General features: G+C 38.3%; 2 protein-coding genes across 2 annotated transcripts in view; both read right to left on the bottom strand.

Moving 5' to 3' along the window:
- ralgapa1 (Ral GTPase activating protein catalytic subunit alpha 1) overlaps positions 1 to 1,585 on the bottom strand; it is a 36,411-nt gene extending 34,826 nt beyond the window's left edge. The window contains exon 1 of the mRNA XM_055155099.1: positions 1,558 to 1,585. Coding sequence (XP_055011074.1) covers positions 1,558 to 1,585 — 28 coding nt within the window. The remainder of the gene's footprint in view (positions 1 to 1,557) is intronic.
- On the bottom strand, positions 30 to 7,849 carry LOC110155590 (F-box only protein 33). Its single transcript, XM_020919727.2, has 6 exons — positions 7,320 to 7,849; positions 6,915 to 7,025; positions 6,533 to 6,693; positions 6,249 to 6,457; positions 5,878 to 6,175; positions 30 to 5,792 (listed from the first exon to the last, which is right to left on the bottom strand). The coding sequence occupies exons 1-6, from the start codon at positions 7,748 to 7,750 to the stop codon at positions 5,527 to 5,529; spliced, it is 1,476 nt and encodes a 491-aa protein (XP_020775386.1). The 5' UTR covers positions 7,751 to 7,849; the 3' UTR covers positions 30 to 5,526.
- Between the last annotated feature and the right edge of the window lie 8,713 nt (positions 7,850 to 16,562).

The following is a 16,562-nucleotide window of genomic DNA, read 5'->3' as shown; positions in this document are numbered from 1 at the left end:
AAGAAATAAGGTTTGAAATATATTTGACATGTGTTGCATAACAGTTTATTTTGATAATGCATTGTTGATATCTACAAATACTGTGCAAGCTTCACATACATATCTATAGAATGTGGACTTCTTATTATGTGGTTCTTAAAGAAGCGGCGCGGTCAGCACTGCTTGTTCCCCTTTGTGGCCATTAGTAAAACTATTATTGCAAACGATGTTGATTTTAAACAAATGGACAACATTCGTACCACAATAAAACTTAGGCCATCTAACCAGTCTCACAGAGACTAAGAGTGAGCCTGTCGTCTTCACCACGGTCGCTAGACTGACTGATCAAAATAAACCATCTTAAAAGTAAATTGAACAAAGAAAATATAGCTATCATAAGGCCAAGTATTGTCATTGCAAGATCTTAATACTGTATGTCTTGTGACAGTAAAAATATAATAAACAAACAAGTGGATTATATGCATTCCTTTTGCATAGTTTGGAGGCTGGACTCTGGTAAAGTCCAGTATGCTGGACAAGGTATTGGTCAACTCTGAGCATACATAACCCCAACTCAAGACATTTGTACCCCTCTCAATGAGAAAGTCACTAAGGACAAAGTGACCTTGCATAAGAGATAACAGAATTTGAGGAGAACAGAAAGCAGAAACCCAATAGAACTCCAGGTCTGGTTTTATAGCAGTTTGTGCCCTTGTCTTTGTGATTATACTCACATGAGAAGGCCTTTCATAATTAGAGAAAGTTTTCATTAGCTTTACAGAAATAAATATTTTTGGACACTTTTTAGGGGGTTTATAAACAGTATAAGCAATGATTGATCAATTAAGTCTGGTTTTACTGACACCGATATGACAATGCTGCTTTGGTAATAAATTATCTCAAACCTTAGTGGTTCTGCACAAAGAAGTTGCAGCCTCCACTCTAGTTTATATGTGGTAGATGTAACAGAACCCTCATACATTTGCTACAATCAATAGTTTTCAGTTGCTCTCAACACTTTCAGATGGACTACATTAGAGACCAGCTCCTGGAATTCAAACAGCCACAGGGAATTGTCTTTGATTATTTTTTTCTTTTATATATTTAACGGAGACAGAAAATAAATATCTGCTGGTGTGGTACTGTAGAAGAACAAGTCTTTATTTTTTTAATTTTTTTTTTTTTTTTTTTACCAATGAATAAGAAATAACAAAGTTGTACATAAAACTGCTGGTCTCCAGAAGCATTTGTACCTACAGAGGTTTGTACACCTACAGAGATAGTGGGAAAATGTCTTGATAATCACTTTCTCTTTTATAATATTTAAAATTAATTGTAAGACCAACTTAAGTGTATACAATAGTATACACACATATTTGCACATACACAGCAAAGGAGTAGTTTTTTCTCTCAGTTGAAGCCGATAAAACCTTCCTTAGTGTACCAGACACAAGAGTTACAAAAATGGCCTCTGGAAGTTGTGTTAACAAGACACAAAGTAAACAAAAAAAATACACTGAAAAGACAAGCTTCATTAGAGTCACTTTTGAATGGTATCACAGCTCTCCTTGCTCTGACCAGCTGTTAAGCTGATGTGTCTAGTCATTATCAGTATTTCCTGCTTACTCTTCAAACCCTTTATACTGTATATACACAGGTTCTAAATGCAGAGCATATAGCCTGAGTAATCGCCACGTGGAATGTCCTGTTCCTAAACCATTTCTAGCAGCAATCACTTTACAGCATTAAAACCGGAACTAAACACCTGACAACTTAGCATTTCATGCACACTGGCTTTATAGTACAAAGCCTTTGGTTACATGGCTGCCATGCAGTAAATATGTGATTATCTCGTAACAATTCCACCCTGCATAGAAACTCCACAACTTTCAAATGGTGTTCAGTCCCGGTGTTTTAGACTCTTTGCCTTATCGCCTTCAGCTTTACATTGACCCACTCTTTAAAAAATAAAGGTCCAGAGTAAATCATGGTCTTTGCATGCTACTGTCTTTTTAATCTGAACTCAAAAAGCTTTGCAGTTAAGCATGGTGACCATAGGGTTCAGGTTAACTCATCCTGTACTACAATTACAAGCAGAAGAGCCCAGAACTGGCAAAAAACTTCCAATCCAGATTAGTACAGTAGAGTGGGAGCAAGCAAAGCCAAGGTCAGTGAATCAGTATGTGAATATGACCTTGTGAATACGAAAGGGAGTCAACACAGCCTCCTGCTAGATTATACACGGGCACTTCAGACAGACCAGCGTCTGTTTCACTATGGTCTTTGGCAGCTCAAACAACAAGAGGAGAACAGATCCAGTGACTCCTTAGGCCTGAGTTATAGTTACTGTCCCTCCTTCTCTTTTCCAAAACAAACTTGATCCTGAGAATAAGCCATTTCTGTTCATGCGTCCTGCTGCAGAATCTGCAGAATGAGAGATAATACACTGAACACTAGTCCTGCCTGAGCCACAGACATACTATTTTAGTTGTCTAATAGATACACTAACCATTACAATTTGCAAAGACAACACAGGCACACTCAAGACATTTTAAATATAGATAGATATACAATGTGTGAAAGTGTAACTCGAATATCAAAGTCCTTAAGTGGGAACAAGCAACAAGGGCCACAAACAACAGGCAAAATTCAGAGAGAAAAAAGGTTAAAAGCAGAGAGTATACAGATGCTTTAGGCACAAGTTGGGTCATTTTAATAAACCGCTATAAGCTAAAATGCGGAGCATGATCTAGTCTTCATTTAACCAACTGACCCCATGGACATTTGCATGAAAGTAAAATTTTCTCTGGTCAAAGATAAAAGCAAATTTAAACAAATGTTTTGCTTTTATCTACATTTTGCCATTGCTGCTCCTTAAAAAGGCCCAGGCCCATAACAACCTTGTCATTCTGTGCAAGGACTGAGTGGTTATGCAGGTTAAAAAAATCAATAGATCTTCTTTAAAAAAAATATGTTTTAAGATGAATCTCACTACATCCATAATCCCAGCTCTTAAAAACATTGCCTCTGTGATTTGAATGAGTTCAGATGGAAAATAGAAGGGGTATTTTTTTTACTAGCCTACGTTGGTGTATAGCCTATGTTGGTGTATCTGAGCATACAGTTCCAGAAATAGCCACAGGTGGTTTCAAAGTAACTATAGGTACCAAAGTGCTTTACTCCTGAGATATAGACCAAGGATTTGAGATTACTGTGGCTAAACAATGGTGATCCATGAAGTAGCAGGCAAACACCATAGGCCCAACAACAAGAACAGTTCATGGTGAACCACAAAAAGTGCTGGCGCATTGTAAATACACTCAATAGCAGCCTTGATATGGACCATCCTATTACAGCCCAGTCAGTTAAAACCACAATGCATATGGCATAACCAGCGGCTGTGGCCATTCTGAGGACCAACTGGTAAGATCCCTGCTCAGAAACTGTCTTTGTAAAGTGTGTTGTTGTAACATAAAGCCACACACTATAGCATTGGATGGCAAAATACTTGGCCCAAACATTCCCTGCTGCAACATTTGGTAACTCAGCAAGAGTGTGTTGCCTTGACAAAGACTGAGTGTTTCCAAACATGTTGGCTTAAGACATCTCTAAAAGATGCACTTAAAATTAAAAAAAGCTCTAGATAAAAGAATAATCAAAGACTACATTCTGTTGGTACCACCAGCAATTGGGCCCAGCAGTTCATCCATCTAAAACATAGATTTTAAACCCCCCAAAAGCCCCAACGCACACAGCCACATGAGGATATAAAACATGTGTGATGAGCATTCTGCCATTCTTGACCTTAATCTTGGAAAACAAATGTATGATTAAGTTAAACCCTCAGTAGTGGAGTGAGGCTTTCTCAAATGGCAAGCGAAACATCACCAGAAGCATCCAGAAAACAAGGGCTTTTGAAAGGCAACAGTGACTGAAAATAACATTTTTGTTTTACACTGACTGACTGGTTCACACATCCTACTACAAGACAACATCACCTCATTGTTATGGTCATAGTGATTTTAAAATACTACCTGAGACTGATGACAATAACCTATAAGCCACAGAAAAGAGCCCCATGACTAAATGCCATGTTGTGCTGCGAGTGTCACACACAAGTCTTGGCAATTGGTGAAACATGCAATGTTTAACCCTGACTGCTGGCGGTAGATATTATAATAGAGTAAGAGTTATATATATTGGAGAAAGAGAGAACTAAAGCACCCTTACAAATAGACTGGCCAACAGAATGATAAATAAGTTACATTCAGTGCATCCGTTTCATTGTCCCTGTTGTTTACAGAACACTTAAATCCTCTGTAGAGAAAAACAGGTTTGGCTGTGCTGTTGCTGGTATGTATGCAACATCTTGGTTTGAAAGCTCTGCCAAAACAAATATTTCTGTTATTTTAGCACAGCCTCCTGAAATGTCTGGACTAGACATTATGTATGGCGATAGAAAACAAATAGCCATTTCTATGTGTGTGTTGCATTCCAGAGTTTAACTATACACATTGTTTTAAATGGATGCCCACAATGGCATCAGAATATGTAACACTCTGAAACAGTAACCTGTCAAAATATCAACCTCTGGAGGATACCACTGATGTATCACCTAGAATACAAAATATATGTAAATATATCAACTTTAAACATAATAAAATAAAAGAGGGGTGAATTGTACAGTGAAGGGGGTTTGAGTAGTTTAGAATTTGGCTTCAAATGTCAGTCGGAAGACAAGGCTCCATCCTTTGTCCTCGTGAGAACAGTTGAGAAGGTTAGCAGGGTGGGAATACTAGCAGCAGGGACAGATATTTGAATAAGCTAGGTGCACTTGGCCTTTACATGCTACTGAACAATGCTCAAAACCCTGAGTCATGGAAAGCACATGACTGTAGCCAAAAACTAGATTTGCACCTGCCAAGGTCAGTCACTTTATTGTATAAAATTCCCACCCAGCTGGAAATGTTCTCAACACAGAAGACAAATGAAGAATGTGCTCCAATCAGACCATCCAAAAGTGGCTCAGAGTAGAATTGAGTGTTAGGTATATTTACCTTCACTGCTAGAGATAAATTTTAAAAGACTGACAAATGCCAAAAGATCATTGAACTAAAGCACTCATCCCCTGCACTATTAGCCCCTATTATTCCATTCACTATCATTCAGCAAGTCTGCTATGTCCTGTCTTCAATGTGGGTGGGATAACAATATATGCAAATACACACATCTATAGAGGCAAATAAACCACCACACATGAATTAAGATTAGAAGCAGAGCAAAAGTTAACAAAAAAATATGTTGCAGAGGTTAATAAGGTGAAGCTCAATTTAGTACGTGTGAACAAAACCAGACCAGTCTGACTGTGCCAACAAACTCAGAGCAGAACACTGAATGGTAGTCAGTTAGCTGACATCAGAAATAAATAACAGCAAAATAAAAACATGGAGTCTAATATCTGCTCTGAATAAAGATTTGAGGTCTGATCTGACTTAGCCTGGCCTGGTTTTGACACTTTGTGGCTATTTTAAGCTTAAACCACCCTGTCTACATGCCCATGCTAAAAGCATGCACCTCTTGGTGGAAATGCTGGGTGGGTTCAGATAAAACCAGGTTGGAATCCAGACATGGGTGCCAGACCCGTCCAAGGCCCAAAGACACCTCTTTTACCAGATTATGAAACGGATCACCTTCCATGCACATAGACTGGTCAGGGTCAAAGTCGATACTCTCCTCAGACACTGTCAGGACCTGAAGGCTGGATCCTCGCAGGCGGGAGATGGCTACCAGGTTATGAGACCAGACAGTGTATCCTTTGGGGGGACAGGAGAGAAAATAAAAAAGGTAATGGCAGAGTATTTTATTAAAATAAATCAAGTAAGAAACACTCAAACTCACCATGCAAGACCAATACAGTCAACTTCGTACACCTCCAAGCCAAAAGAACCAAGGGGTCCTCATTGCGATTCACGCTGAGGTCCGGAAAGTCAGGGTCATCTCTCAAAAGAAGGAAATGAGTCAGTGTTTTGTTGTACTGCTGAGAAATGAGCTCCAAAGTGGCATCAGTCACAACATTGCTGTAACTGTCGAGGTGGAGACGCTCCAAAGGTAGACTGGGTTTGAGGACCCGAAGGAGCTCAGAGCCCACCACTTCAAGAGCCATGATGTAGACTCGCAGATTGGCGCTAACACGGACCTATTTGAAAAAAAAATAAAAAATTTACAGGCCTTTTTCAGTCAGAAATGCTGATAATTAAACCGATCCTTACAAGTGCCTTCCAGTCATCTTCTGTAGCTATCCTGTCCAATGGTTTAAATTCTAGGGCAGCGCCATTGAGCAGCAGCGAGAGACGATGCAAAGGAGTACGACGTGGAGATGCCAGTAAACCACATAGCTCTGATGTCAAATCAGAAAAATCCAGAGCAAGGGACTGAAGATTCGAAAGCCGAGTCAACTCTGATGGTGAGATAAGTATTCCTAAAATCAGAATATAAAAATTAAAACAATCTTCCTACAGGTTTGCATACAAGTCCACAAATAAAGATGCCATACCCAGCTGGTGGTCCAATAAACTGAGGTGCTGCAGGGTTTCTGCTGAAGGGTTGGACAGACAAGCTAAAGAGCTGGGGGTCACCAGACCAAGCATGAAGCTACATGAAAGCCACCGGAGCTGCCGGCTATTGGACAAAAACTCCATGAACAATTGCTGGATTCTGTTGAGCAGAGAAAATCATAATGAGCAAAGCAAGGATGAAAACTTGAGCCTCAATTACACCCTCGTGTGGCAGTCATTTGTTAAACAAAATCAAAAGGTACAGTCAAGTGAAAAGTGTAAAACACTATTATTATTTTAGGTAATCTGTCACATAAATCATATTCAGTTATAACAAAGACAGCATCCATCAATAGCTTTTGAACTATTGTATTTGCTTACTCATTGATCTTTTTGTCCCCTTGCTCAATATGGTGGAGGTTGGAACTGTCCAACAGTCCCTCTTGTTGAAGAACACATGTGTCTCCATACAGACGGAGCCTCTGGAGGTTTCTAGCGAGCAACAGAAACCACAGTGTGAATGAATTAACAATTGTTTACTAATAAATTATGCTTATGACAAATAAAAGACAGTGGATGTCACGTTAACAACACGGGTTTATAAGGCGTAAAAAGATGGTTATTAGCGACATTGCAGGCATAACCCCCGATTACGTAACAGTAAATGTCAGGGTTTGTTTATAGCTACCAACGCTAGCTGTTAGCCTCAACTGCGCAACAAATATCCTAAATTCACCATATAGCAATTATTTGGAAATCAATAGCGTGATGCTAATATAACGTTACCTATTATTTCTGATGCTGGTGAAAACACATAACACCTGGTTCAAATAGGAGACCATGGCGTCTTTCCAACGCACGGAGAGTTGCGGGTCGCTGTCTGCACCGCGGGAGGGCTCCATTCGTGTGGCCGATGCGTCGCTGTTCAATGGACTTAGGTAGCCCTCGACTGGGGCTAGCTCAAGCTGCAGCTCCCGCACGAATGAACCGAATTTCCGCATCAGAAACTCAAGCTTCGGAGTCTCATCGGAACTGGAACTACCTCCACCTATCCGCAGTCTGAGCTCGGTCCACAGCGCAGGGTAGAAGAGACACTCCCTCCAGCGCGAACACACGGACGAGGCCCGCAGCTTGTCTCGATCAGACAGAAAGGAGAATATATGGACAATAAGCTCGCTGGGCAAAGCCATGGCTCCGATTCCCCCACACAGAGCCATGGCGAGCTTAGAAAGTCAAGATTCAACAATCTATGCAATTGTAAAAAAGCGCTGTAAACCGTGGTGGAAGTGTCTGCACCAGCGGCGTGTACCATCTACTCTTCCTCTCAGGGTAACAACAAACCGTTTTTTTCCCTTTACCTTCAATACTATTGGGGCGTACCATTATTGCCACTCCGCGGGGTGATCTAAAAGGAAGTTACTCAAGTTGTCTTTAAAACAGCAAGCAAGTGTATAACTATATCATGATGATTTAAAGTTATTAATAAACCAAAAGCAATACATATAATCAATATATTAAATATATAATACGAGGCAATATTTTCAAGTTAATGGTCCAGTCCTAAACTGCTGTTATTTTTGCCATACAGTATATGTCCACAGGAGGGCAGTGTTTGCGGAATAATGTGAAAGACACGTGATCTTTATTTTGGAGTTTTTAACAGACACACCCCTCCATTCCCATTGCAGGCGAGTTAGACCAATTACAGTAGATCTATATCTTATAGTTCAAGCATGAAATTCGCCTAATTCACATTTAAGAGGCTACAAGAAAAAAAAAAAAAAAAAAAAAAAAAAACAGAACAGAAATAAAGAACATAGAACATAGCCAATAAGCTTTGCTTTGGTGTATATGTACTAAATTATGTAAATAATTGATTATATAGTCTAATAGCCACAAACGTTATTATACAGTTATGTACGAATCTAAATTTTAAGTAGGTTATATTTCCGTCTGTCAGAGGCCTGCATCACATTTCTTCACCAATCACCAGATGGCAGTAGAATTCCACTGTTACTCTTATTTTTGTTTATACATCGATGCCAATGAGAAACGTTCAAAAAAGTTAAACATTTATTTTCTAAACGTATCAAATAAATTTAAATGTACTTATTCATACAGAAGACAGGGTAAATTAAGGCGGGGCCAAAAAGTTGCTAGCTGTAAAATATCCTTGGACCTACCATGTCTAAACAAGGCTGTGACTGCTTCAAGAAAAATAGCCATTCAAAGAAACTGACAATTAATCAACCACAGACTGGAGCGAAACAAAGCTTTTTATATGAGGTTGCAAAGTCCATCTTCAAGGTGAGAGGCAAAAGTGACGACTGAAGAAAATTGGTCTATTGATGAGGTAGCGCACAAAACACACTAGTTAGGAAATAATAACCAATCAAATACCTGCTGTCAATTTTATCACATGGACTAAAAGCCAAAATTACTATAGTCTCGTCCACAAAATGTCCAAATGAAAAATAAATAAATATATAAAAAGGTTGCTGCAGTGGAAACAATGAGACTACGTATTGCAATAGAAAACACACAAGTGTGAATTAGTGTTTGGTGGTCTTGGATACTAAACTTGGATTTGACTAAAATTTGTTCAGCCTGGCAGCTTGTTAAATTTGTTAAATTTGAGTGGACAGATGGGACACATTGGCTGAGATGTTTGTGCTCTAATGCTACAAAGGCTGGCAGGGTGTAAAAATATTTCTTAAGAAAATATTTGATGGTGCACAACAGCAGCATCTGCAAGAACAACCTATACATGAAGTTATTTCCTCAAATATAAAACTGAAAAGCTCACATCTGGAAGCAGTAAAGGTCATATAATACATTATTTTATCACAGTTTTAATAACTGTTCACTTTAAGCTACTGTCTAGTAACTCAGACACACATTGTAGGCAACAAGATATTATGAATTTATAAAATTCTTGAAGATCTTCTAAGTACAAGTGCAATATTTACACAAAGGGCAGTTGATAGTAAATGATGGACACTTGTTGCTACAAGTCCCAGCTGAAGCACCATGTATCACTGTCAACTCTATCAGACCAGTGTTGTTGAGGAGAGTGTTTGAAAAGTCTGATATGACATAAAATGCATTGAGTTGTGGAATAGGACAAGATGACTACACTAAGCAGAGCAGAGCAAAGCAGAACAGAGCACAATTCTATTCACATTCCTGTACATATGAAGATTTTGAACCACTCCACTCAATAGATTATTGTACCAGTTGGGTTTGCTTCAGAAAAACAGAAACACAAATGTGATTTTTTTACCTAAACAAATAAAGTTTGTGATTTTTGAGTGAGAACAGTCACAAAGGGCCAGTTTAGAAATGACGGACAATTTTGTGATGACAGATTTTGCCATTGAAATTAGACAAAGCATTACCCCTGGAATAGAAAGGATGTGAATCCATGTGGAATTTAAAGCTTCTGTGAACTTACTTTCTGGTGTGACTGGCAGCAAAGAACAGCAGGAGAACATCTTGACACTGAAATACTTTTCTTTGGTCTGTAAATAGAAGTTTGTGTCGAAATCAAAGCTCTTGCAAGCAGTACTTCTAACCTCTACCATTTAACCCATTGGCCAAAGATGCTGAGAGTTTGCCTTTGCGCTGGCTTCTGTCGCTGTGATGAGAGCTAAAGTATGAGCAGTGGACTTGTGTCACTGCCAGCTGTTCTGAGAGCCATGTTGGATAGTCCCCAGTCAGACGCCATCTTGAATATGTGCCTAATACTATCTCCATGGGGCCCTGCACTGGAAGCTGGCGTTATCCTTTCAGTTTTACATAGCATTAGCAAACCTGGAACAATCTCCTTTTGAAGTTTGTAAGATTTATCATATTTAAATAGGCCTGTCAGAGTAATTACTATATTGACTTATCGTTCAGTGTGTAACAGAACAATCATTTTTTAGGGTCAATATTTATCACAGGTACTTTTTCTTTGTACTAGTGGGAAACGTTTTGTAATTTTTCTATATTTTGATAAGATCTGAGATGTAGAGGAGTGAATAAATAACTTTCATGACTCATTATATGTACATTCTGTTATTTATTGCAGCTCATATTTGGAACAGTATTCTACTAGTACTTTTGGGGGGATAATTCTGCTTTATGGTTTGGTTTCAGTATTATTGTCTATCATCTATTTACTTCAGCAATATACCACAGTTCAAAATTTGTTATTGTTGCAGGCCTGTATTTGAACTAAAGGTGCACTCTGTAACTTTTCTGGAGAAGGGTCCATCACCTTGAAAAGCTTGGATCTGTACAGATTAAAAGTTATGCCATACTGAGGAACAACTATATATATATACAAACCTGTGTAGACAAACAGGTGGCGGACCCTGCCCTAAGAAGTTATAGTGTACCTTAGGTTTATCTAAATAAATGATGAAAATGTATAATTATCATTCATTGTGAGGTCTTTTAATTTTTTTTTTCTTTTAAGTGAAAAAGAGGGAACAACATCAGTTGAAAAGAATAACATTTTTGGTACGTTGTATTCTAAGAAAATTATTACAACAAAAGCTTTGGGAGAAACACTGTGGTGTCAACTCAACCCATTTATTATCAAGCTTTTCAGCTGTTTTCATGCTCAAGAATTATACTAATATCCAGATACATCAAACAAAAAGGCTCTGCCATGTATAATTCATTAGTGACTCACAAATCAAAATGTAACTGATGTGTTTTTGCATGTTTCCAGGCTGCTTCTTCCATTATGAACAAAATATCCATTTTACTGAAAAAATCTGTTGTTCTCCTGAAACCTTACCAAATATTTTCCACAACTGCAACAAATAAATAACATGATTTATGTGATAAAGAGGTTGGGTTTGCCAATACCAGCCGCTACTGCATAAATTTATTGAGATCTGTGGTAATTTACACTATGGTTTTTGCCTCAAATGACTCTTTAGAATTCTTGGTAGTTTTCACAGTGAAACTGCAAACACAAAATACTCCCAAGTTTAGTTCTCACTTGTGATCTCATTCTACTCAACTGATGCTTTCCCTGATTTGGATTAAAAAAATCATGAACTGATGTTCAGATTTAAAGGTACACTGCATAACATTTCTAGTGGAGGGTCTGCCACCTGCATGTCTCCATGAAAATGTTATTGCCTTGACTTGAATTTTCCACAGTATAACTTAAACCTTCTATCAGAAGGGGGATGAGCAGGTTACAGTACTACCCTACATACTGTACATTCACATCTGTGGAGAGTCGTTCCTATTCACAGAAAGAATTATTGTATTTTTAAGCAATAGAAACATCTGTAATGAATAAATGTTAGATGAATATGTTTAATGTTATACCATGGAACATTCCAGGCAAAGCAATAACATGTCCTTGAAGACAAACAGCTGGCAGACCCTTCACCAGAAAAGTTGTGTAGTGCACCTTTAACTGAACTTTCCAGAGTCCAGATCAGCTCACAGTGTTCCTCTGTACTAAGTTTTGGAAATGATCAAATATGGACGTACACATGGTTATACTAGCAAAAACTAGACATAATGCAATATAAGACATTTTATGTTGTACATAGTGACGCTAACATACCTTGACAGCCAGAAGGTCCCAGGTTTCACTACAGGGACTGCATCAACCCAAACATGCAACCCAAAATCCTCCAGCTAAAGTCCTGACTAGTGGGTCAAATGTAGAGAGCAATTTTCCTTACAGTGTAGTATATCTATCTACCACTTCTCAATGTCCTGACTCTTCAATAGACTGATATTCATATTTTGTCTTACTGGCTATCTTGATGCCGTAGTGAAATGTGTGATGACCCCCTTAGCTATGCTAAATATGTGGATTAACTGTAATTTCTCAAAAATTGCAATCATAAAGCAAGTAATATATCCTATGGAACACATAGAGTACTCTCCAAAATGTTATACTGTGAATGTAAGCAAAGGTGCAGGTTTCTTCCTTTTGGCCATTCTTTTACTTCTCTGCTGCCTAATTGTGCGTAAATAATGGCTGTTGCTCAACACATTAACTCCTGAATCCACTCACTTTGCTCCACTTTTCTAGGGCTACACAGTCGAGGTGAACAGCTCTAATTTACTGGGTGTTTCAGGGTCAGAGGGGCTGTCGCAACAATAAGTGACGCAATGTAATGCCACAACACACTGCCAAGTGTCTAGATTTGTTATAAACTGTATAATAATGAGGGACTTAAAGTATGACATGGAAAATGCATAGTGAGGTAGTGAAAAGAATACATTGTTATCTATAAGACAAACAGAAGAAATTTTTAGCTTAGTGTCTGAGATTATGTCTGTTAATATTTGAGTATCATGTTGAATTTGAATCGCATTGCCAGTAGAAAATAGTGCCTTGTCATTGTGATCAAATTCCCTGCTGTTTTGCAAATCAATTAAAGAGTGAACAGCCCCTGCCCTAACAACAGATAGTATAATGCTCTGACTTTATTTTTTTTATTGTTCCACTGATTTGAATATGCAATTAGTGTGAGCGATTGTATGTCTGTGTCTAATCATGTCATGCATAATTCTTTACAGAGATAGATGAGATAAAGGCAATAAGAAAACCACTGATACATCTTATAGTAACTTATATAGCACTTGGGTAAGATGATTTTTCTGTTCATTAATTAGACTTTTATCTGTCAATCATATGACCAAGTGAGCATTCCTTTACATTTGAGCTATTAAAATGAATTATTTCATTTTTGGGTGTGGCTTCAAGGATAAGCCCTTTTGGATTTCCGTCACACTCCAGCATGCTTCTATTGTATTTCATTTTTTATTAAGTGAAAACAATATTTATAAATTACTAATTAATACTGGCACAAATTGTCCTTAACCTTATGATCAGTTGCATTATGGGAATCATAGTCACCCCTGATATTGGCGTAGAGAATCACTTTATCCTGCCTACTTTGGTTTAAGCATCCTTCCTTACAGGGCTGTATCATCATGTCCACGGCCCATTACGGCTCCCTACTGAACGTTATGAAGTGGATTCCCCAGCAGCCCCATTTCATCCGGGAACCAATGGAGTCATTCCTGCTTCTCCTGAGATCTCTTCCCCCGTGCCTCCCAGACTGCCACATTACCCGCAAGTCTTTGTTCTGTGTTTTGCTCTGCCACTTTCCCCTCTGTTGTGAAAAAGGTGCAGGTGGAGCAGAGGTTACCAAATACCTGGAGAATGGTGGGAGAGCAATAATGACTGTGTGTGTGTCGGCGTATGGGTCTGAGCCCTCCAGAGACCCAAATGTGGAAACCTATTAGAAAGAGCTGCCACTGCACTCTGCTCCTGTCTCCCATAGGATTGTACTGAGCAAGGCAAGCACACCAGGCTGCCCCTCTTTAGTCATTTAAAGACGTTATGTGAAAAAATAGTGGGTACATTAATCTTTGAGTAATTTCCAGTGTTATTTTGTATGCAAAATATTGATCTTTCTGCGAGTTGCTATAGATCAGCATAGAAAACATCATTATGTTCAATCTGTTGTGGTCCATTAATGATTTGCGCAGTAATTTAACATAGGCTTTCATTTTTATTTATTGTTTATTTTACCTTCATTTAACCAGGAGGTTCCATTGAGATTCATAATCTTTTTTTCCAAGAGAGACCTGGTTAAGGTAGCAGCCAACACAATCAATTAAGACAGATGCAACCACTTGGCTATACAAAACAAAGGTAATTATATTTTTTTGATGCTGGGATCCATATTTGTGGGTAAAAGCATACTATAAATGAACATGTGCTTTATGGACCTGCATTTTTCATGGCATGTCCAGGAAATTAGTATAAATTATAGTTATATTCATAACCAAATATCAATACAAGAGAGTCAGATTTTTTTTTTTTTTTTTTTTACTCAAAACTCACCAATGACTTGAACTAATTTCACCATTGTTTTTCCATCAGGGGTTGTCAATCCTTGTCTTCAGGCTAGTTCTGTGTTGAGAGGCTTAAGTGTAATGGAGGCGGCTCCAGAGACCAGGCTGATGTCTTTATCATTGTGCTGATGAAACTTGTCTCTGGGTGCTTTTGTACTTCTTATTCTTTGCCTTCACTCCATTTGCGTGTCTTTGGGGGCCGCTGTCTCATATTAAACCACAGTTACTGACAGCTTCATTAACACGCGTTTGGAGTAACAGGGAAATGCAAGCGAGACAGAAAGGTACTTCAACTCTTTCTTTTTTTTTCTTACATGTGACTTGACTGTTAGATGCAGTTTTATCAGATAGACAGAGGGGGCACTGTTGGTCTTCACATGTATATTTACCCATTGGCTTTCCCCACACAGGATTTTCTTCAGGTGCAAGCAGAAACCTGACTATCTTATACATGAATGTTTTCATATACAAAAAAGTACTCAATCTCTTTTTCAATTTCTTTGAATTACTCTGCATGAATCACATTAGTATAGTGGCGTTCATTACTGTTGTATTCCACTATTTATTTCCACTCACCTAGATTCTAGATTTTTTTAAAATTTTTTAAATTTAAACCACTTAGTGTGGACAGCTGTACTTCCCCTCTTATCTTATTTGGGTATTCTGATTTTTACTGCTGCACTTTACAAGCAGTACAATGCATTTCTCCCCTTTCAGTACAGTGGCTAAGTGGCTGTACTTTTGCGTCACAGCAAGTAAGTCCCAGGTTCAACTCCCCAGCTGTGTTATCATTACAGTTATCTTATTCCATTTATCTTGCTTCTGTAAAGGGTCACCCCATTTTATGTAAAATTAATATAGAGAATATTAATATTCTGCATCATAACTTATGACATGACATCATCCTATACACTGACCAAATATTTTTTTTATTCAGGATTCTCAGTTTGGAGTCAAACATCTACAGCTGCATTACCATCTGGTAAATCAAGAATATTTTAACACAAACAAAACTAAAATTACATTTGTTAAAAAAAACATCAAACATAAAACTCATAGCACTTTCTTTCTCTCATGTTACAGTGTGTGGTGGGAGATGAGAGATTGCAAGCTTTGACATGTGCAGTGCTGTTCTATTGTTCTATTTTGGGCCACGCTGCTATACCTGTGTTAGATACAGTGGTGCACATGGAGCACTTTGTCAAAGCACTTTAGCTCCGTAGCCAGGCCATTGCAGTCCTAATATATATGGTAAAAGGCCATTGCAATGTAGTCCTTTCCTTAAATAATGAAACATGAATCTGACTTCGTACAGCAGTGGTTTCTCCAAGAACATAACATGATCAATAATAGATTTTTTTATTTGTTTGTGCCTTTCACCTTAAATGCCTCTAAATGACAAGTCCATATTGATTTCTTTATACTAACATGCACATACAGATGCCTTCAGGTGCACCATATGTCGGATGTGTAAAAGTCCCAGGAAGTCTAACCTTTATTGTATCCAGGGCCAGCACGACATCATATCCAATAGGAGCCATGGTGTGATGGACAGGCAGGAAGTGGGCAGCAGAGAGACAGGAAGTAAACTCAAGGGATGTAAAGTCAAATATTGCCGCAGGCTTTTGTACTTGTCTGATTTAGTTCCTGCTCCACAGTGTCACCAGCTTTAAGTGACAGGTAAAACACAGCAAAAGTCATGGCATTATTTCTGGAACAGGGAAGGTGACTTGTAGGGTGTCTTTAATTTGGGTGAATAGGACAGAGGATAGAAGAAATTGAAACTTTTGTTACTGGCTGTTCTTTTGTTACAGTAAGATCATTCCATGCATTCTTCTGTGTATTCCAGGCATGCCCCACCGGGAGTAGCCCCCAGAGAAAATCCAGGACACTCTGGAGAGTCTTTCTCTTTTGGTTCCAATCAATAGTAATCCATTATGCTTTGTTCTTATGACAGATTAATTTATTCATTTGGTCTGGGTTATTGTTAAAGCTCATTGTTAAGTTCAAGGGAAAAATATAAATACATTGATCTATAGAATATAAATAATTGCTTCATCACTGATACACTGGGAGATTTGAATGATATCCTCTACATATTTAATATTTAAGTATGTTTATAAAATATATGTTTAT

Source organism: Boleophthalmus pectinirostris, unplaced genomic scaffold (assembly GCF_026225935.1).
Source record: "Boleophthalmus pectinirostris isolate CB_2022bp ecotype Guang Dong unplaced genomic scaffold, ASM2622593v1 HiC_scaffold_10, whole genome shotgun sequence".
In the NCBI taxonomy this organism is placed as follows: domain Eukaryota; kingdom Metazoa; phylum Chordata; class Actinopteri; order Gobiiformes; family Gobiidae; genus Boleophthalmus; species Boleophthalmus pectinirostris.
The sequence above is the reverse complement of the archived record's forward strand: the minus strand, read 5'-3'. Positions and strand labels throughout refer to the sequence as shown.